We start from the raw sequence: 22,053 nt of genomic DNA, 5'->3' as shown, positions 1-22,053 counted from the left end.
CTGCTATCTCCAATTCTTTAAAAAGACATCTATGCTTATGTGAGAACTCCAACTTTTTTGAATATGGAGATTCTCAATCATCCAGCTCATAGTTGTCCCAAAGTTGCTTTTCTGAAAGACACTTCTTTGAAAACATTTCGTTTCTCATCCAAGAAGCTGAAGAACAACAAACACTAGCTGTATTCTCAACATATTTAATCAGAGTTCTGAATCCAGTTTTGAATAAAAGTATTGAATACACTGAATCATCATTTGTCTGCCCACCGCATATTTCATAAATTAACCCTATATGGAATGAGGTTACACAAACACTAGATAAGTTTAGGTAGGCAAACGCAGCAGCTCCTAGAACTCAAAGAGCCACGATTAAAGATAAGTGGAAACAACACACCCACCGCGCAACATTTAAAGCGCTCCCTCAATGGGCGAAGTTGGCGAACGTGCAAAAACCAGGCAGATTCTGCAGGAATAGCCAATCCCATCCGAGCAGACGCTCCTCTACCATTGCCTTTCTCGCGACAGCATTCCTCCTTGGAGAGGAGGCATAGCGGGAAAGGGGGGGGGGGAATACAGGAGCGGGAAAACCTGGGGGGAGAAAAGAAGGCGTGTCCAGAAAGTTCGCCTCTTTGGACTTGAAGCTCAATTAGCGGCGTGGCCAAATGAATGGCAGCCTTTGAAAGCCAACCGGAGGAGCGGCATAGGCAGTCCTGTCAGAGCGCAAAGCGGGCCTTCTTACACGCCGACATGGAGCGCTCGAGTAGTTCCATCAGGCACGGCTCCAACCCTCTCGGCAAGAGTTTGCGGGGCCGCCGTCGGCTCTCGGCGCCGGCTTCGGCAACAGCCTTGAGCGGCGGGGGTGGCGCGGCCGCGCGGCCTGCTGCCGGAGGGGCCCTGGTGGATGTTGCCGAACGCGACGCCTTCGAGAGAGGGCAGGTACCCGGCTGCGGGAAAACAGTTGCCGGGTGGGGGGAAGCGGCGTGGAAGAGGAGGGAAAGTTGCCGGGAAAAGCGGATTGGGGTGTGTGTGTGTAGGTGGCACAAGGATCGGGGTGTGGTTGGAACTTTTTACCAACTTTTCAGCTACTTTTGCACACTTTCGGGTTTAATTGGCGCCTAACAAACTTACACGGATTTTTAAGTGGAAAGGGACTTAATTTGTCATAGGAATAAAGAAAAAGTTCCAGCTTGGATGGAAATAATTCAGTATCAACAACTTCGCTTTCAGTCCTTCCCTGCCTCTGAGGTGTTTTGCCAGTGTCATTTTGGAGTCTGGTTGTCACCGGTCAAAGACCTCGTCTCCTCCTAACTAAAGTGGGGGGAGGACATGGGTAAAAATATGGTATGGAGGGAGCTTTTTGGACAAAGAGTGTTTATTTTTTAATAAAAATTGCATGATTTTTTTCCTACTTAAACAAATAGCTGGGCAGAGAAAACTTGTACTGGTAGTCCTTGGCTTACGACCACAATCGTGCCCCAGATTTTTGTTGCTAAATGAGAAATTTAAGTGAATTTTGCTCCATTTTACAACCTCTTCCACAGCTGTTAAGTGAATCACTGCAATTGTTCAATTAGTAGCACGGTTGTTAAGTGAATCTTTCTTCCCTTTTGACTTTGCTTGTCAGAAGGTCACAAAATGTGATCACATGACCCCGGGACATTGCAACAGTCATAAATGCAAGTCAGTTGCCAAACATCTGAAAGTTGATCACGTGATTATGGGGCTGCTACAATAGTCCTAAGTTTGAAAAATGATCATAAGTCACCTTTTTTCAGTGCCTTTGTAACTTCAAACAATCCTTAAATGAACTGTTGTAAGTCGAGGACTACCTGTAACTCCTTAGTGCAGTGGATTCATTGCATGAGAAGGGGGCTGAAGAAATGGATATAACTAAGACCATTTTTAAAAATAATTTTAACCTACCTAAGAAGGTTAACAGTACAGCATTAACAAAATCACAATGTTTATTTATAGGCATTAATGGATGTGGCTAGAAATTATTGATTAGCAATAATACTTGTGTTGTTCAATTCTGAAACACTACTGTAACTTTATCTGTTGCTTCAAAAACTAAAAAAGAGGTCTATGATTTCTTGAAAATCAGTACTAGATACTGTTGTGATATGCAGTGAATATATACCACCAAGATAGGCAATGCACTAATAAACTTTCATATGCTATAGCTGATATTATTACTTATGAACAGTAGTTTCCAAAATGGTGAAATGTATGCTTTCCAAATTCAGAAAAAACTTTGGTGGGCAAGTTAGGCCAAGGCCAAACCACACAAGAGAGTTTTGTGGACCAGAGCACAAATGAATACAAGTCTGTATGTGAATGACCTACTTCTGGCTAGCAACAACTGGTAATAATAAAAATAAAAAGACAGATTGTTTATCATGAGACCGTTGCTCTAAGTCTTTTTTAGGTTGAGAGTGTCTTTGTCAAATTTTCCAGGTGGCTGGTAATGGGTTTTGACAGATCAGATTTGGAAAGACAGGGTGGGAGTAGAACATTTCATATAATTGATGTCCCCCCACCCCCATCCCCTTAATAAGAAACTCTTCAGAGTTTGTGTGTAAACAAAAAAAAATGAAACAAAATCCACCTTATACTTTCTATTCTCCTGGTACATAGGGTAGCATGCTAAAAATCCTGATGGCATTTATGCTAAATGGAGGAACCTCATTCAGAAGTGTTGTGCTATGGCTAAAAAATGGCTTTTCTTGTATTACATATCTTCACTTTTTGGCTCTTCAGACTTTGAGCAAAGGTAATAATTAGTGAGAGACCACAGAAAAACCATAGACGCGTGTTGCCTTCCTAGAGATTAATACGAAACCCAAAATTAGATATATTGTATAAACTACAAATAAAAGCTTTTCTGTAGGTGTACAACGGTTAGTTGCACTTTTTTTTTTCTGAAACTTTGTTTCTCTCAACTAAACAGGTATTCATTTACAGTGCTAACTGGTAAAGAGCTGGCAAGAATATTACTTATACCAGGAAAGCTGTTGTTCATGTCTCCTGTTAAATATTCTCATTTTCTTTTAGAATACTTAATTGTAAAGTTGCAGGATCAGGAATCCCAAACCAGGTGCTCTTTAGAGTTACTAGAATACAGTGTTTATCATCTGGCGCTTCCAGCATGGTGTTTGACTGTGCTGGTTGAATGTAATGATAATCCAACATGAATTAAAGCATCAAGTTAACAGACCATTGTAGTGGCTAAACACCAATTTCTATAACAGCCTTTCTCAATTTAGGAATGTTCTTTTGGAATTCTGGAAATTTTGTTCACAACATACAGAGATTAAATCTAGTTGTGGGAGCTCATATTATAGCCTACTGTGATATATGAAGTTAGCTGTTCTGTTGGCAGCACATCTAACTGCTGAAAAAAAGCTGATTTCCTTGGGCAATGATTATTAATCCCAAATAACAAATATGTGAGGAATTTGATATGTTTGCTGTGACATGTATTCTGTTTATATCTTGTGATATTGTTGTTCAGAGACTTCCACAGAAGTGAGCCAACTCTCTTCGGGCAATCTGGGAAGGTAAATTGAGTATTGCTGAGGACTGTCTTTATTAAATACATGTATGTGGCCTGGTCACCAGGTTTGTGAACCTTTATATAATTTTTTGAAGCTTATATTATAGAATTTCTTCCAAAATAAATGTTATATATGAGATTTTATCTTTCTCTCTATTTTTATATATTACAATTTATATAATTTATACATATATATATTTGCTTCTGAAGGAGCTCTAAAGTATAAAATGAAAGTTATAAGAGTGAATTTAAGCAAGGTTTAAGGATGAGCTGACTTTTTCATGCTATAGGTGCATTTATTCATGCTGGTCTTCATAAATATTGAATACACATGGATGGTCATGCATTAAAGGGGAGAGGTTACCTGAAAATGCACACAAATAGGTAGGATAATCTTATATGTAGAAGCCATTTCTAGGATAGATGAATCCTTTCACCTTCTCACAAGGGAAATTAAAATGTTTTAATTTATTTTACCAAGGACTTTTGAAGTTTTTTTTCCCCTGTTAGGAAGTCAATAGTTCTTTGCTCTAGATTTATCTAGACAGATGCACATTCTGTCTGGTAGATACCCAATGTGTTATATCCCTTGCTAATCCAGCATTAAAAGAACCATGATGGATTAAACTATTGTTAGTTTTGCTTAAATTTTAGTTTTGTAAATATTAAATTTTGAGGGCACCTGTTTCTTACTCCTAGCTATTTGTTAATAGAGCATTTCTTTTAAAATGCTCTAGCATTTAAACAGTTGTTTAAATGGATGATTTCCTGCATTTGGAGGGTTTTCATTTCATCCTCTACAATATTGTGAAGTCTTGATTGACATTATTGTCCCTAAGCATTTACTGCCCTCTTACAGAGTTCTGCCGGTCCCATTTACTAGAGAGCTAACCTCAGTGAAGAAGATAGAACATCAGCTATAGTATATGTGAATTGTCTCAGGATACGGCAGATTGAGCACACAGTCTCTTTGAATAGAGAAAGCAATGAACAAAATACGGTATTACTTCACTGCCTTCATTACGTCTGCACGGAACAATGTGGCATTGCTTTTTCATATTATGAATCACTTCCTTTACTAAGATTTTAGAGTGAAGGACTGAAACAATTTATGATTCATCATGGACAATAAATTAATAAATTAATTTCTGAATAAATTGGTCTTGGAGTCTAATGTTGGGGGAAGTCACAGGAATATAACTTGGCAACCACTAATGCTGTTATTTGGATTCTTTAGTGCTTGTAAATGTTAAGGATGTCAGCAAGGTGTATAAAGAAATTTGGACTGCCTTCCTACTCAATACTTGCTCTGCCTAAATGCTTAACTTGGCCAAGAGGAGACTGGCCCTTTGAGGAAGGAGACATTCTGTTCTCCTTGCAGATGGAGTGGATTACACTTACCCAAAAGATTTATGAGATTGTAGATCAGCTTCAAATATTCCATTTACTGGAAAGATCAATGAGAAGGCAGTGACCTCGCAACTTCAGACCCAATTGAATGATATTGATTGTCTGATTGCCAACTGAAAAGGGCAGTTCGAGAATGTTACTGTCACTTGTTTTATTGTATGGGTGAACGGGAGGACAGTCCTGCTAGTTCATTCTGGTGGCTTTCAGTATACAGTATCAATGTGAAATTGCTAGGAATTTCAGAGTTTTGCAAAATTCTGAAAGTTGGTGAAATTCAACTCAACTATGGTCTATTCCAGGAAGCAATCAGTATACAACGACCATAATCCAATCCTTAACTTTGGCAATTTCTTCGTCTTCTAATGTTTCGTCTTCATGAATTTCTGGGTTGGGTTGTGCTTGATCACCACCCAAATATGTGTTCGTGACCAGATTCAAAAATTTTGGGAATTTTTTTGGTTGGAACCCGATTTGGTGGTGATCAGAAGTGTTCATGACCAGAGATTCTACTCTACTAGTATTTTGTCTAAGTTTAGTAATTTGCCAGATGGGAAGAACAAAGTAGTATTACATTTGGACAAGATGGAGATATTGTTGGTAAATTGAGGTTTTGCCTGTTTGTGGGTGAGGTTTGTGAGTACATGGCTTCAGAAAGAGCAATTCCATAATCTGGAGGTTCTTCATCCTCCATTGTCACAGATTCTCAGGTCGGGTTCATAGTAAGGAACATATTTTCACCAGCTAATACCCTAACCCCAAGCTTTCCTAGGCTTGTTGGACTTGTTGGCAATTATCCATATCCTGGCTATATTATACATTAACTATTGCAACATATACCACATATTGCCTTACTGTCTAGAAGCGTCAATAAGTGAAAGATGCAGCAGCTATGCTACTAACAGTGCAAGGTACCAATTTTACCTGAAGCTTGTATTCCATTTGGTTTCAGACCGTACCTTGACAAATAGCATAAAGAAACAAACAAATCTACATTCCTTAGCTGCAAGTTACATTATTTAAGATGTTGATATTTCTTTAAGTTGATATGCCACCAATTATTAGAAGTTTACAATAAAGAAACGCTTTTAAATCAAGACAATAACAGTTAAACTAACAAAACATCAAAGCAAGTAAAAACCAACAGTTAACACTATAAGATTCTTTGACTCTGCAGGGAGTGCATTTCAGAGATTTGGTTATGGCAAGAGTGAAAGCTTGATCCAGAGTCGCCACCAGATGTGTCAGCTGCAACATTTGCAGATCTTTTCAACACAGTGTGTATAGAGAGGGCGTTGGTACTTACCTGATACGCCCATTCTCTGTGAGCTGTGAAGAGCATCCAGAAGGGGGAGGTGCTTCAGCCTCTTCTGGAAAGGCTGGGCTTAAAACTCCGGTACGCTCCTCCTCCTCCACGGGACACCTCCCCAGCGTCCCCCAGTTTTGCAAAGACTGAGGGCCAAAGTCCGGGACTCATCACCTAATCTAGATCCCTGACTGGAATGGAACCCCACCAGACGGAAAGAAATGGGCGGGGCTGGATGCTCTTTACAGCTCACAGAGAACGGGCATATCAGGTAAGTACCCACTCCCTTTCTCCCATGAGCCGTTTAGAGCATCCAGAAGTGGGACATACCAAAGCTTGGCCTGTCCTTAGGGAGGGACTCCGTCTGGATCGAAATCCACTCCTAAACTCTGTGGACCCTCTGCAGGACTCTTCTGCCAAATGAAGCGTCTGCTGAGGCATAGACATCAATTTTATAATTTCTGATAAGGGAGATGATGAAGCCCAAGTTGCCACTCTGCAAATTTCGCCTATGGAAGCCCGTGTGGCCCATGCCGCTGATGTTGCCGCACTCCTTGTTGAGTGGGCTGTAATGCCCTTAGGAACTGAGATGGACTGGCATTTGTAACTTTTAGCTATGGTGGCTCTCAACCATCTACCTATGGTCATCGACTACACTTTGCCCTAAAGTGGACGGGCTGAAGGATAGGAATAGAGCCTCAGATTTTCAAAATGCCGCCGTGTGTTCTAGATAGATGCTTAAGGCCCTTCGAACATCAAGTTGATGCCATTGATGCTCTAGTCTATGAGATGGTTTCGGACAAAAATTTGGAAGGACCAACTCCTGTGCTCTGTGGAAGGCTGAATTTACTTTAGGAGTGAACGATGGATCCAATCGGAGAATCACTCTATCCGCATGAAACATGCACAGGTCCTTTCTCATTGACAATGCTGCCAATTCGGAAATTCTCCTAGCTGATGTGATTGCAATTAGGAAGGCCACCTTATATGTCAGGAATTTAAGACTAGTGGTTCTTAAAGGCTCGAATGGGCCAGTTGTAAGTGCGGTTAACACCTTGTTGAGCTCCCAAGTGGGATAGCGGTGAATTACAAGAGATCGTAATTTTCCAGCACCCTTAAGAAAGCTGCGGACATGTGGATGGTGCGCTATGGAACGGAGGTCACCCCAGGCTATCACCGAGGCCAAAGCCGCCACCTGTCTGCGTAAAGTATTTGGAGATAGGCCCTTGGTCAACCCCTCCTGTAAAAAGTCCAATAATTGTCCTATTGATGGGGCAGTTGGGTCGATCTTAGACCCCTGGCACCAGCGACAGAAGGCGGACCACATGGCCTCGTATATACGATTTGTTGAGGACCGTCTGGATGCTTGAATGGTGACAATAGCATCCTCTGAAATCTGTTGGGCCCTTAAACGGCTCCGCTCAACCTCCGTACGGCTAGACTGAGCCATTGTGGGTTCGGGTAAAGTATCGGCCCTTGGGAGAGGGAAACCTTTGACGGTGGAATTTTCCAAGGTTGTTCTCTCGACAGGTCCTGTAAATCTGCGAACCACGTTCGCCTGGGCCAGTAAGGGACAACCAATATCAATTTCGCTCGTTTCTCCAATAACTTCTGGAACAACCTGCGTATTACCGGGAGTGGAGGAAACACATATAGAAGTCCGGGAGGCCACTGACATCGCAGGGCATTGACGGCCTCCGCCCCTGAGTCGGGTACCTTGAAATATACCGGGGCAATTGGGTGTTGTGAGGAGAGGCAAATAGATCGATCACCGGTTGCCCAAACCTCCGCACTGCTTCCTGAAAGACAGACTGGTGTATGCGCCACTCTGCCTGATCTATCATGGCCCTGCTGAGCCAGTCTGCTTGTGTGTTTAAGGCCCCTGCTATGTGTTCTGCCTTGAGCGAAAACAGATTGGCCTCGGCCCACTTGAACAACTTGGCCGTCTCCAGCATCAGAAGTTTGGAATGGGTACCCCCCTGTCTGTTTATGTGGGCCTTGGTTGTGATATTGTCTATCAAGACCAGAACGTGGCGTGATTGGAAAAGGGGTAGAAAACTGCGTAAGGCCAGGTGAACTGCTTGCAGCTCCAACAGGTTGATGCTTTGTGATTGTTCGGAAATTATCCAAATTCCCTGCGCAGTGTGGGATTGGAAGTGAGCTCCCCATCCTACCAGGCTGGCATCGGTTGTGATCGTTGCCCTGTAAGGTTCCTTGAAAGGACACCCTTTGTTTATCATTTTTTCAGACCACCAGCGGAGCAATCGGAGAACATTGTTTGGTACCTTTATCCGGACGTTGGAAGTGGCTCTTCCAAATTGCTGGAAAGGTAGCAGGAACCATTGCAGCTCTCTAGAATGGAATCGAGCCCAAGGTACAATGGAAATACAAGAAATCAGTTTCCCTAACAGTTGAGACAGCACTGCCAGGGAAACCATCTTTAAGGCTCTGATCTCTCTGGCCAAAGACTGGATACCGTTTAATCTGTCCTGAGAGAGAAAGACCTTGCCTTCCATGGTATCTATCACTGCCCCTAAATGAACTAACCTAGTTGAGGGGGTCAAATGAGATGTGCCTATGGGAGGTTGTCCAGAAACAGCCTGCCTGGGCTGGGTAGATAAGTCCAAGGGCCCCATCAATGGGCTTGGGTTCTGATCGGATTGTTGTGTCATAGCCATCTTGTCTGCCTCCCTGGCTCATTTCTGCAATTGCCTTTCCAAAGCTAGGTGCCGTCTATGGGCATCCTTATCCGCCGCCTTAGAGGCCTTTTTGGGGCCCACTGGCCTATCTCGGGACTTATTTGACTTGGAGCGGAAAGCGTTGTCACCTTCCATTGTGGGTGACTGATTGTCTTGCCTCTGACTTTAATTTTAAATTTTCTTTTTTTTTAAATTATGATGATGATGATGATTGTTGTTAATATTTGTACTTTGGGGTGATGCCTTCCCCTGCGGTTGAAAGTAGAATGCTCTTCCAGGAGAGTAAGACTATATATATATATCGATATATGCATGTCCATATACATAGACATATGCCTATATCTATATGTATAACTGTGTATATGGTAAACAGTATCTAAGGGCCCCCAACAAGGGAAACCCCCAAGTGCTCCAAGCGAGAAAAACTCTGGATCCCTGGTCCCCAACAAGGGAAACCAGCTATACAGGCTCTGAGGTGAATCCTTTCCTGTCAAAACCAAACGTCCCGCAATTTAAATGGCACTTGCAGTTTCAGTCCGAAGAAATGATCCAAAGGCAGTTGCAAAGAAATGCCTGTTTAATGACTAGCCTGCTTATCCAACGTTAGCCAGACAAGGGAGAGCTAAACCCAGGGAGAACAAAGTGGAAAGGTACTGCCTCGGTCCCCAGAAAGGGAAACCAGCGAGGAATGGCGCCTGTGATAATTAGGCGTGAAGTTGAGCCAGCCGTTGAAAAGGGCGGAAGCAGAATCACTGTTGCTAATGTCTGAGCCGTCTAATGAGCCGCTGCTGCTGAGGCTCTAACTTGCGAGTTAAATGCTGCTGTCAGACGAAACAGCAAGGCGAAGTGAGCCGCGGCTGCAAGTGCTCCACTCCGATCGCAGAGAAGAGGACTGGAAAGTTAGATACGGTAATTGCCTGAGGCGGTAGCCTCAAGCTGCCTGCGGAGTGGCCGGCTCCACTATTTACAAAGAAACTGTTTTTTTTTTTTTTTTTGAACTAATCGAGGTAACCTAATAGAGGGACAAGCCTGAAAAAGCCAAATTAAATGGGGAAGAATTTTAAAAGCCGAAATAACCCAAGAGCAAACCTGAATCAGAAAACCGTTCCAGTCAGGGAGTGCACACCTCTTACCACGAAGGCTGAACTAAAACGGGGATGCTGGGGAGGTGTCCCATGGAGGAGGAGGAGCGTCCCGGAGTTTTAAGCCCAACCTTTTGAGAAAAGACTGAAGCACCTCCCACTTCTGGATGCTCTGAACAGCTCATGGGAGAAAGAGATGCTATTTCAAGTCGTCTTAATCTAAGCCATACTGGGTGTTAATTGCAATAAGCAAGACTTTGTATTATGCTCAGAAAATAATTGGCAGCTAGTTCTGTTCTTTATGCCTAAGTAAAGTACTGCATGGGATTTTCTAGGACTAATCTGGTTGCTGAGTTTTATATCAATTGAAATTTCCACATGCTAAACACAAGCAGTCCTATTTAGAGCAGGGTACTATAGTCAAATCTAAAATTTAAACGACAAACTGACTAGCCTAGAGATTGCCTTTCCCATTGTGAACTTTCCTGGCTTTAGGTTCTCTAGACAGGTTACTTAGAAGATATCCCAATTGTTAGACAACCTTATTTTTGGTATGAAGGACTATATTCTTGGCTTTTCTTATATTGCTCCTGGATTATGGAATGTGCTGCATGGAAGTTGCATCTTTGACTCCAGGCTTTTAATTATAGATTAATGTTTGTACTTTAATTTATATTTTACTGTTTCAATATATTGTTACTGGTAATTGTCTTTGTTCATTAGAATAGAAAAATAGGATATGTAGTACATTGAATATGGAGTTAAAAATAAAAATAATCTACAAATAAATCACAAGGTACTTCATCCAAGATGGTGTCTCTACTTAAATAAGCAAATATTAGTTGACCAGCAAGGAAATCTACCAAAAGAGAAATGCCTTTAAAAATCAATTGATCAATTGATTAGATTGTGATTAACTAATTTGAATACCACCAAAAATCAATTATGAAACATGGCAGTGATCTGAATTGGGAATAGATATACAAATGGCACAGGCTTGCTAAGAGACAGTTAAGAGCAGTTTCATTAAGGAAAATGGTAATATTCTCATAGTAGTATTTTCATATTTTTTTTTAGTTTCACATGTGAATATGGTAAATCCATTGCATGTGAAGATAAGCTACTTCTTTTAAGGCTTATAGATTCTGAAAACTGAAGTTACAGCTTGTGATAAAAATAACTCCATTATTGTGGCCACTATTGACAGCCATCAATTTGTGTTCAGAAGATAATACATTAAATATTTATTATGGAGAAATAAAGCTGCTTTTAACAAACAACAGAGGGATGGGAGGGAAAAACATCTTAGTGTTTAGTGCTTTTTTTCAGCACAGATAGCTCTAAGTTTTCTAGAAAGTGCACGGGGTTTCTTTGACTTTTATCTACTTGAAAACAGACCAATAAAATGGTTTGGGAGAAGCTAATACTGTATCATAAGATGGGATTTATGTAGTACATGCGTTAAATATGAAGTATTTGTTATCTTTGATATGAAAGAGTGCATTGCTCACTGGTGATAGTGCAGAACTATTACAGGTACACTACCAAGCAGATTTGTAACAGGTCAAATTTTCAGCACAAGGAATACATAGAAAAGAATCAAACTGTGACTAAGGGCAGTTTTATATTGAAGTCCAAACTAAATGTTGGAGCATTTCATTTAATTAGAAGGCCTAGTGAGAGGAGTACTCTGTAATTCAAAATTTAGATTAAAAATTCAAAATTAGGTTCTCACATTATGCTAGAAGCCATAATATGATTAATTCAGCTTTAGCTTTATTATATACATATACATTTTTTTCTGAGAACTCAAGGTGGGCGTCCTTAGGGTCTCTCCACAATATTATTGTTCAGCGATTGGTTGGGCTACAAGAATATAACTGGTGCAGAATCACATAATGAGCTCTGTGGTCAACTGGTATCTTGAATTTAGGATACAAGTCTAACAACTATTACAATTATGATTTTCAGAGCATAATATATTGTTTAGTGTTAAGTGTCTTTATATTCAACAAGCTATATGTAAACAAATCATGGCTTAACATGATTAATGAACTTTAACCATTAAGCATCACAGTTACTCAAACAAATGTGCTGTTAACAGAGCCATTGAGCTGGATAGCATCTATCATTTTGGTCAGGTGCCTCACCCCAAATCCCAAAGCAGATGAAAAAGACCAATCAAAATTGAGACAGAAGCATCTCCAAGAATCAATTGATCAACACCTCATATGAAATAACCATTCACCAACCAACTCCTCTAAGATCATATCTGATGCAGACTACAAAAGCTACAAGACAACACCATCCCCCACCCCTGCCCTTTCTAAGGAAGCCTTACGGGGAAATAGAGTGAAACATCTGCCAGAAGCCTGCTTAGTATGTCAATATTAATTCCCTAAACTCTGGAGAATTTGACCACAAAGTATGCACAGTACAGCAAACCTGGACCATCTTTTGTTTCAAGAGTACATAATCTATTGTGTTAAATTGAGTTATGCTCAATTCATGGTTTTTACCAGATTTTTGAAGATGATCTTGAGAATCCCTTGGCTGAAATGAGAATACTGTAGTCATGAAAGAAAGCTACATTGCTATAATTAATGGAAGAGTGGTTATTGTAGAAAAAAATAAGAACAAGCCTGGAATTTCATGAATTTCTATATACTTCTCTACAGAATTGTGAATTGCAAAATTGGAGCTGCCTAGAATCACTTTATTGTGAGATTGGCGGCTATATAAATGCAAGAAATAAGTAAATAAATAACTTTTAAGCATGCTGTTGATTACTTATTTTTCAAAATTCAGGGTTATACTGTTTCTCATACAGGAAATCCAGAATGCAAGAAAATAAGAACAAATAACTTTCAGAATGGAGACAAGTATGCCAGCAATAGCATGATACATATGTTTCTTTGTTATACATTGAAGCTAGGCTGTATTAGCTGGAGCTTGTAGTATTCTGAAATCGGTCTTTATACTTCTGTATTTGATGTTAAATGTCAAAATTTAAGATGATCCCATTTTTGTAACCTGCTTTGTTCAAGCCAGGTGAGTGTTCGGTCCTGATCACACTGTTGAGTGTCTGGTGGTAAACATCTTTCAAATAGAAGACAGCAAATGCTTCAGAAAATTATTGAACATTGTTTTTTTCATAATATGATATAAGATTTCTCTCCTCTTTTCTTCTATTACTCTTTTTCCCTAGAATAATCATTACATGGGTTTTCACTTAACACCTATAAATTCTGCATATAGCCATTTGGAGTTGTGTAGTAGACTCCAAATATATTTTTCCTTCCTGATTCTGTTTTCATTATTAATGAAACATTAATGTCCATGGTTCTGATTGTCATAAATAAAAAGCAGTAAGTGAACGCTGCTGATTTATTGATTAAAGGTCAAATCCTCCTAATCGCTAGGATTTTCTGGGTTGGTAACTGAATAGACAGATTTGCTTCTCATTACATCCTTCATTGAGCAAGTATCCTACCTTGACATCTGTCATTTTTTCTTTCAGAGAAAGGCCATTGAAGAAAATATGGTGACTAGCACAATGCATTTTGATAAGTAGCATTAAGGAGGTTTTCATCTGGAACATTTCTTGTCATAAAACAAGCTAAAAGCCAATGGCAATCCTGAGCAACAGAAGCAATATTTGGGAGCTGTAGGCATCTCTGCTATAACTTTTTTCTTAAAGCTTGTTTTTCCCCTCAAATATAAATTATAACTTAATCACATTTTTAATGTTTTTATTTGATTTGTTTGATTTAAGCAGTGGAATTCACATACTGTTGGCATCTGTTCCCTGACAAGTTAATCCTAATGCTTTTGAAGGAAATTAAATATAATTCATGTTCATTTGTTACAGTCTTTTCTAATACCTTTGTTTTAGAAGTACATTAATCATCTGGAATATTTTTGGCAGGAGTTTGACTTTATGAAAAAATAGAAAAAGAAGAATTCAAATGGGAATATGGTAAAGAGAATATATCATTACTCTTTAAAAACAAATTTTGGTTGCTCGTGTATGCTCTATTTGCTGTATAGAGAAACAGTCTTCATGAGATCAGTGCTTTCTAATTATTTTGAAATGTCTCCCCCCCTGTAAACTCCATTTTTAGGATAGAGGTGTCTGAGGTATGTTCCCTAAAAAATGCAAGTAGCTAATCCTAAATAAGTGTAACATTAAAAATAAACTAATGGGATTCATTCATGTTTTTATATAATAAGGGTCCCATAAAGATAATATACGGTATTATCATATAAACAATACGTATATATAAATAAGCATTGTTTATATGACGAGACAGGATAACTGTTTTTAACACAGTATTATAATAGTGAAAAGACATTATAGAGAAAAAAAGGAAAGAAAAACAAGCCACTGCAATAGGCAAAAAACCATCCTGATTATGCAACCTTCACACAGATTAGTAGGGCCCCTTTGTTGCAAAGCATTGCCTTAGGAAGAGAATGAGTTTACTGGCAGTGGTTGAAATTATGGACTGAGATTGGGAAAGTCGAATTATGGGATCTCAATGGGCTATACTGGGCCTGAGAATATTTCTTAGCATAGTCTACCTTATAAGACAATTGTGATGGTAGAAGTGTTATGTATATTATTTGAAGTACTGGATGAAAGGAAGCAAATAAATAAAAGTACAACTTATCACTCATACCAGTTGTGTACTTGATGTTTGCTTAGATAACTTGCGCTGAAAGTTTGCAGGTAGCTGTTTAAGTTGTAAAATTGGTAGCCTATCAAAGCAATAATTAACTCGTAGCTTTAATAGGGTTAATTAATGGGAAAAGGTCTATTAGGAGATATAATCTTGAAAACTAAACTCTACCTCCATGTTGGGCACAGCATGCTTCTAAATTCAGGTGCAAGTGAACAGGTGCAGAAAAGTGACACATCTCTCTTTTCTTTACAAGTACGCCAGAGTTAGTGACTAGTGTGAGAAAATATTGGAGTAAACCTTGTGCAACAGAAGTTTTCTTATGTTCTTATTTAAGAGTTTATCAGGCATTTGTTCACATAGAAGACCAGTGGGATATTTACATTAACATTTGAAAAGCATGCATAATATTTTGAAAAATAAGCATTTTGATACTCATTTTGTAGTACATTATGTGCCTTAATATGTAGATGATGAGATAGTGCTGCATGATGGATCCGTCAAGTCCATAATGTCCTCATGAGTAAGACTCGAGAGTTCTATCTCAGGCCATATATTCACAAACATGCAGAGGATTTTGCACAGTTTACTAGGGAGTTTTCAACCAAATAAGTGGCAAAGGAAAGATACATACAAACATGCATGCACACACATGCACAAGAAATCAAGTCCCCCAAAGTCCAGTAAGCTTGCCTTGAGAAAGAGTCTAAATCCAAAACAGCAGGCACAAGAGTAGTCAGGCAAAATCCAAATATCGCAGCAGGGTCATCAGCCGATCTGTATCCAGAATCACAGTCACAAGATTAAAAGTCAAGACATCAGACAAATGGAGTCTAGGTTAACTAAGTCCATTGGTTGTTGCCAATGGACGATAACTCTTTAAAATAATGTTTATTAAGAAGGTAAATATATTTGAATTGCAGAGTTTAGGAACCTGAAAAAACGTAGGATTTATATCAATCCAAGAATGCCTTCAACCCTAACACAATCTTCCAACAAATAAAATGCCTATATGCATGGACATTACCAAGTGGAATAACAGAGCTTGGAATAGAACATAATAGAATAGTAAAGTTGGAAGAGACCTTGGAGTTCTTCTAGTCCAACCCCCTGCTTAGGTAGGAAACCTTACACCACTTCAGACATGGTTATCCAATCCCTTCTTAAAGAGAAGTGTTGGAGCATTTACAATTCTGGAGGCAAGTTGTTCCACTGATTAATTGTTCTGTCAGGAAATTTCTCCTTAGATCTAAGTTGCTTCTCTCCTTGATTAATTTCTATCATTGCTTCTTGTCCTGTTCTGCAAGCTCAAAAACGATCACAAATATTTAAAAAAAAAACATAAAAGCAAACAGAAAACTATAGTCCAATCTAATCTATTAATTTTGGAGTTGTGAATTCACTTTCAGTTCCAGACAAAATTAAATTTTCAGGTGTGCTTTTGCTACAAGTTCTAGCCTTAGGCAATATTCTGTGATTACATGTTCTTGATGCATAGTGTAGCCTTCAGTGTATTTAAGTGGCTGCTATTTTAGAATTTGGCAGTCAACTTGGAAAATCCCCGTGTGGATCATTTTCTCAAGAGTGAATTAATTTGTCCTATAAGATGACCATTTCTTGTTTTCCTTGCTGGTAAGCATAACAGTGTCCTTCTCATTTAAAGTTGTTGCCAAAGAAGAAAGATATTTTTTCCATAAATAAACATTGGGAAATAAATAAATCAGGATTCATTCAGAATGTAGTAACAGAAGTAATAGAAGCAAATTGAAGCTTTCTTTGTGGAAGAATATTTTAAATTCAGGGGAATTTGTATAGTTAGTATGGGACTTTGTAAAGGGGAGGCTCTTCGTGAAAGAGAAGGAGTTGCTAAATCCAAGGCTAAAAGGAGGGGGAATAAAATTGTAATTCACAATTTGCATGCTGTCAAGTAGACAGCAGGCACTAATAGAATAAAATTTTCTTTATGAGCCATACTTCACATCATTTGCTTTTTCCAATACCTAGTGGGCTTTCAATAAATTTTCATTCCTGGCTATTAGAAGACATTCCTTACTACTTGTGTTTTGTTGAGAGGAATGCAAAGTGATACTTAATGAAAAGAATGATCTGCTTTTAACATTTTGTTACTTCTGTGTGTTTATGTGCACGCACATAGATTGATAATGATTTGAGGACTACCTGTAATGGTCATCTCTCACATTTGCCTTTCTAGTTCTTCCTGAAAAATATTGAAGTATTTTGTAAACCTGATTTTCAGGAAAGTTACCCAAACGCATTATGCATTTGCAAGGAAAAATTACTCCTGGATCAGACTGCCCATTTAAAATGAAAATATTATAGTTTGTTTTATTTTTCCTTCTGTTGTGGTTTCAAATACTGCTAGACACTGGGGGAGGAGTATTTTTTTTAAAAGCAAAAAAAGTCATTTTTAGGAATTGTTTAGTAATTTTCCCTATTTTTTTATTGAGTAAGGTGAGCCACCAGAATTGTGAATTTGAAGCATTTTTGCAGACATTGGTCTTTGGGCCTTCCAAGGAAGAAGTTGTGTCAAGAATTTTATTTTTAGCTTTAGAGAAATAAACAATCGTGGTTCTATATATTTCATTAGACCATTTAATCCAATTTCTTGCCATATTCTTAGTTCTTCATTCATATGAGATGGTTCTTCCTTCTTAATTTTGACTGCAGGAAAGTTTCAACTAAAAAGAAATTTCATGCCTGTTTTTCATTTGAAATTGCCCATCTGTTAGACACAGAGTGTCTAAGTCCCAGTAGCCAAATCCATTAGCTGGGTTCATCCCTTGTGCCAATATGACCTGTATACGTCACAAGCAATGTGAATAAACTAGTTTGTACCTAAGTATGATATATTCTGCTCAGAGTTTAAATACTTTTCTGTTTCCTCTTAAAATAGGGTTCCGTTAATCCAAACTGATCCTAGTCTCCTAAATCAGTTGCTGTAAAGCCTTGATAAGAATGTGCCATATTAATTGTTCTCTTTGGTGTATGGTATGATGAGAAATGTGTATCTTAAAAATGATACTGCAAAGACTTTCAGCTACAGGTAGATACTTCTCTGTAGAGATTAACAACAGTTGTTTAGAACCGCAAAGAGGACAGGGAGAAAACTGGTACCTTTTTTTTGGTGCAGTTGATCTGCAACTGCTGCTTTTCTTTGTAAATTCAGCCATGGATGAAATTGCAGAAGGGTAGAGGACATGTCCCTTACGTTTGGTCTGAAATTATCTGTCTAATTTTACACAGCCAGTTCCATCAAGGTTAGTATAGGCAAATTTGTGAGGTAATAAGAGAAAGAGGATTCCTGTAACAATGGGCAAAAAGATGGTCCAGCTTTTTTTTTTCTTAGCATTTAAGAAAAAGGCTGTAAGGAAACAACAATTCTCTCTTCCTTTGCTTCATCCATTCCATAACCTTTATCATTCTTTAGATTGGAAAGAACCAGGCTGCTCAGTCCTCTTCCTCGAGGTAAAGAAAAAAACTTGACTCTTATTTCCATATCTCATAACTGACAAAGGCCAACATACTGGAATTGGAAGTGATTTGAAAGTTGTTCCTTTTTTTGTTTCCTCTTAAGAGATAGAGAGAAACAAGTTTCTCTTGTTTCTTCTTTATTGTTTGAGAAGAGGTTTTGCAGATTAGCAACTCTAGAACGATAAATAAATGAATTATTTGGGACTGTTTGCACATTATTATTGGGCCAGTTGCCAACAATAATAAATCTGCATGATATAGTGAATATTTGAGAGAAGAGATCAATGCATTAATGGCTTATAATTTCCAAAGTAACCTGGCACTTATGAATCATTCTTCGCCATTGTCAGTTTTTCAGAAGGCCATTTTTTGCCAGCAAAAAGTAAAAATGGAGAGGGAAAGCAGAAGAATTAAGTCAGTCAGGATTTTATAGTTCTATATTTTATCAGATAAATCAATTTCTGATTTCTCTTCTCTTCCAATTCTTCCACAAATCATATTGAGAAAAGGGCTCAGTATTATAATCATGGTAGAATAACTTGCATCTTACTTTCAGTTCTGAACTCATGACAGGAAGTAATTTCCAAGTTCCTAAGAACTGATTTATAATTTGTATTTTGCTGTTTCTCTAAGCAGTTTGAAGCATCTTATATGTCATTTACAGGCAACTATCAGTCCTGCTTATCTGCCAATCAATTTTCATTCAAATAATTGTGGCAGTGACTTAGAATCTGATAGTGTTCTCTGTCAGAATCTGACAGCCTGTTCTACAAGCTTGATTCCTAAAACCCTGGTGCTGTCTTACTCTAAGATGTAGTGGAGCTGTCTAGAGATGTGAAATACGCCTCTAACACATTTATTTAACCATGAACGCAAAGTTCCACCAGAAAATACAATAACTCAAGAATTAACTCAAGGCTTTACTTATTTGTCCAGTCCTTTTGGTAGTTTGTGCAAATTTGATAGTTTCTGTTGCTGAAATGGCACCATTATTTTTAACATCTGCTGTCCAATCTTAGCCTTTGTGATTTTTATTGTTTTTAATAATAGCTTTTTAATATGTTATCTGTTTTATAATCTTACTGTATGCTACCTGGAATAACTTTTGGGGAAGATAGGCTTTATAAATTTGATGGATAATTAATTAATTAAACATTGGGAAGTTTCTTCATAAAATAACCCTCCTATATAATGTTTTGGATCAGCCTGTACTGAGATGAGATTTTTTGCTTCTATTTCTGGAGGAGTTGGCTGTTGGCCAGTTGAGATTTAATTGTGAAGGAAATTGCATATCCACCCAAACCCCCATTCAACTCAGCTTGGCGTGGGCACTGTGGAAGCTTTCTGCTCTTGTTCAGTGTTATTTGGACAATTTGTTCCTGTTTGCTGCACATTGTAGCTTCCAGCTATGCTTTTTCAATAAAGAAAATTTGAGGTGGGGGACGTTGTTCAATACCCTAATACTTTAGTTAAATAATCAAGTTGAAGTTGGTAGTCTTTATGAATATATACTCTGTACTACTCTTTGTGTACATCTAGCTGGTTTCAAAGCTGTTGAAGCTTTTTCACTGTTTTAAGCTTATGGAATCATAGTGTGTTTCAACTCTCTTCTGAATAACAAGCACAAAATATATACTCTTGTCTTCCCTGTGATACAGATATTTTTGGTTGTGAGTTACAGATTCATACAATGTATATACATAACAGTCTAAATTTTTCAAAAGCTTTTCTTTTGGGTAAGGCATACCCCACTTAGCTTTTCATTAACTTGTTCTAGTTATGACTTGCTGACTTTCTGCTTGAAATAATTTTCAGATATTGATGTTGTGGATTGTGTTAATTTAGCTTTAAAGACTGATTAAAAAATAATATACTTATAGTCAGAATAAATGAAACCGTGTACTGTAAAAGCATCTAATAAACAGATATGTGCTCTGTAGAAGGTACCAAAAAACAGAAGCTCTTACATTCCTCTCTCTCTCTCTCTCTCTCTCTCTCTCTCTCTCTCTCTCTCTCTGTGTGTGTGTGTGTATGTATGTGAATTAACATATTGTACATATTACAAGTCACTCAAGATTTAAGCATCCTTTTTGTTACATTCACATTAAATTCAAGTAATTTCTGATTTGCAAGGTGGAAATTCTATTTCATTTATTGCTGTAGGGTGGAAATAATGGAAATATGTTTTTAAAGAAAGATTAAAAATAGGTTGTGCAATTTGTCTCATTGGCAAAGTCTTATTTACTAAATTGTGAGAATAAATAGAGATTATTACCTTTATTGTCAGAGTACAACATGTGTACAATGAGATTGGCTGAGCTTCCCTTCATGCAACCCCCGCCCCCAAACACAACTCACAGTTAGGACAGAAGTCCCTAACCCAGTCCCAATCTTATTACACTATGTGTGACCTTGTTGCAAAATGTGCCAGTCCTGCAAGACTATCATACTATGTTGACATGAAGTTATTTTCTGTTCAGAAGTCTGACAGCCCACAGGTAGAAACTGTTCTTCAGCCTGTTGGTGTGGCTGGCTATGCTTCTGTATCTCCTACCCGATGGTAGGAGAGTGAAGAAGTGCTGACCAGGATGTGAGTCGTCCCTGAGAATTTTCCTCACTCTTCTGTGAAAGCGAGCCCTAGCAATGTCATCTAGTGCAGGGGTTGCCAACCTTTTGAACCTCAGGGACCACCAAACTCATTTTAAATCCCAGGGACCACTAACTGGTGCTGTGGGTGTGGCCTAATTTGTGGGTGTGGCTTGGTGGTCATGTGACTAGCTTGTATGTCAATATTATAAATATTTATATAAATATTGAATTTTTTAATAAAAAAGAGCAACTTTTACCCAAAATTAGGCAAAGCAGGCAGGCAGATTGAGTTGCACACAGAATCACAAATTCATTCAGAGATCTATCTATCTGCCATCGGCTAGCTCAATCTGTCACATAAAATTTGCTTGCAAGCAAACCAGTGGTGGGATTCAAATATTGTTGCCACTGGTTCGGTGGGTGTGGCTTGGGTGCGCTTTACACGTGCACACACTTTGCGTATATGCACACGCCAAACGCACTTTGTGTAGGCGCAGAGGCATTTGTGCAGGCACAGAGGCGTTCTAACTCGCCTCCTGAAAGCCTGCACGATCCCAGTCGCTTCAGCAGTTGTCGCGCGGCACTATTACCCAAAGCAGGCAAGCAGATTGAGTTGCTCACAGAATCATTCAGTGATCTATCTGCCATCGGCTAGCTCAGTCTCTCAAATTTGCTTGCCTTGAGTCTGCACTGAATAATAGAACCTTTGGTCCTAAGGAAGGTTTGGCTGTGCTTAAAAGCAGAGCTGAAGATCTAAAGACTAGCTAGAAAGCAAGAAATCCAACCATTTCCTGCTTCTGAGCTAAATCTAAATCTCCTGGCACAGCAGAAGAGGTGATGGTTGGGGGGGGGGGGCAGGGAGGAGGAAAAATAGCAACTTAGCAGGCAAGTTTGCCGGGTAAGGAGTGAGTGGGCAGGGAGGGTTCCTGCGGGCCATATGGTTGGCGCAGCCTTGTGTTTCTGCACAGCCTGGATTAATTGCTTTGGGGGGTGTGTGTGCTCTGGGGGTGAGATTTCTCTGCGGCCCACCAAAATTTTCTCACGGCCCACCAGTGGGCCATGGCCCACTAGTAGGCGACTGCTGATCTAGTGGTATCAGGGAACAGCTCACAAAGTTTTGTGCTATGCTCACCACCCTCTGTAATGTCTTTTAGAGGAAGCAGGCTTCCCAATTTTTGGAGGGGAGGAGGAGGGCTAGTTCCTAGATCGAATTTGTTTTTGTTAGAAGTAAAATATTAATCTC

The 22,053-nt window shown here is 39.0% G+C and overlaps 1 protein-coding gene across 2 annotated transcripts in view; it reads left to right on the top strand.

The window, feature by feature from the left end:
• The first annotated feature begins 601 nt into the window (after nt 1–601).
• HIP1 (huntingtin interacting protein 1) overlaps nt 602–22,053 on the top strand; it is a 71,064-nt gene continuing 49,612 nt past the window's right edge. The window contains exon 1 of one of the 2 annotated variants that reach the window (XM_026708505.2): nt 602–933. In XM_026708505.2, the coding sequence (XP_026564290.1) occupies nt 664–933 (270 nt within the window). In that variant the 5' untranslated portion in view covers nt 602–663. The remainder of the gene's footprint in view (nt 934–22,053) is intronic. The other variant, XM_087928424.1, reaches the window with a different exon arrangement.

This window comes from Pseudonaja textilis, chromosome 1 (genome assembly GCF_049901715.1).
Source record: "Pseudonaja textilis isolate UNSWEBS1 chromosome 1, rPseTex1.2, whole genome shotgun sequence".
NCBI lineage: Eukaryota > Metazoa > Chordata > Lepidosauria > Squamata > Elapidae > Pseudonaja > Pseudonaja textilis.
Note: the sequence above shows the minus strand (reverse complement) of the source record. Positions and strands in the feature narration are given on the sequence as shown.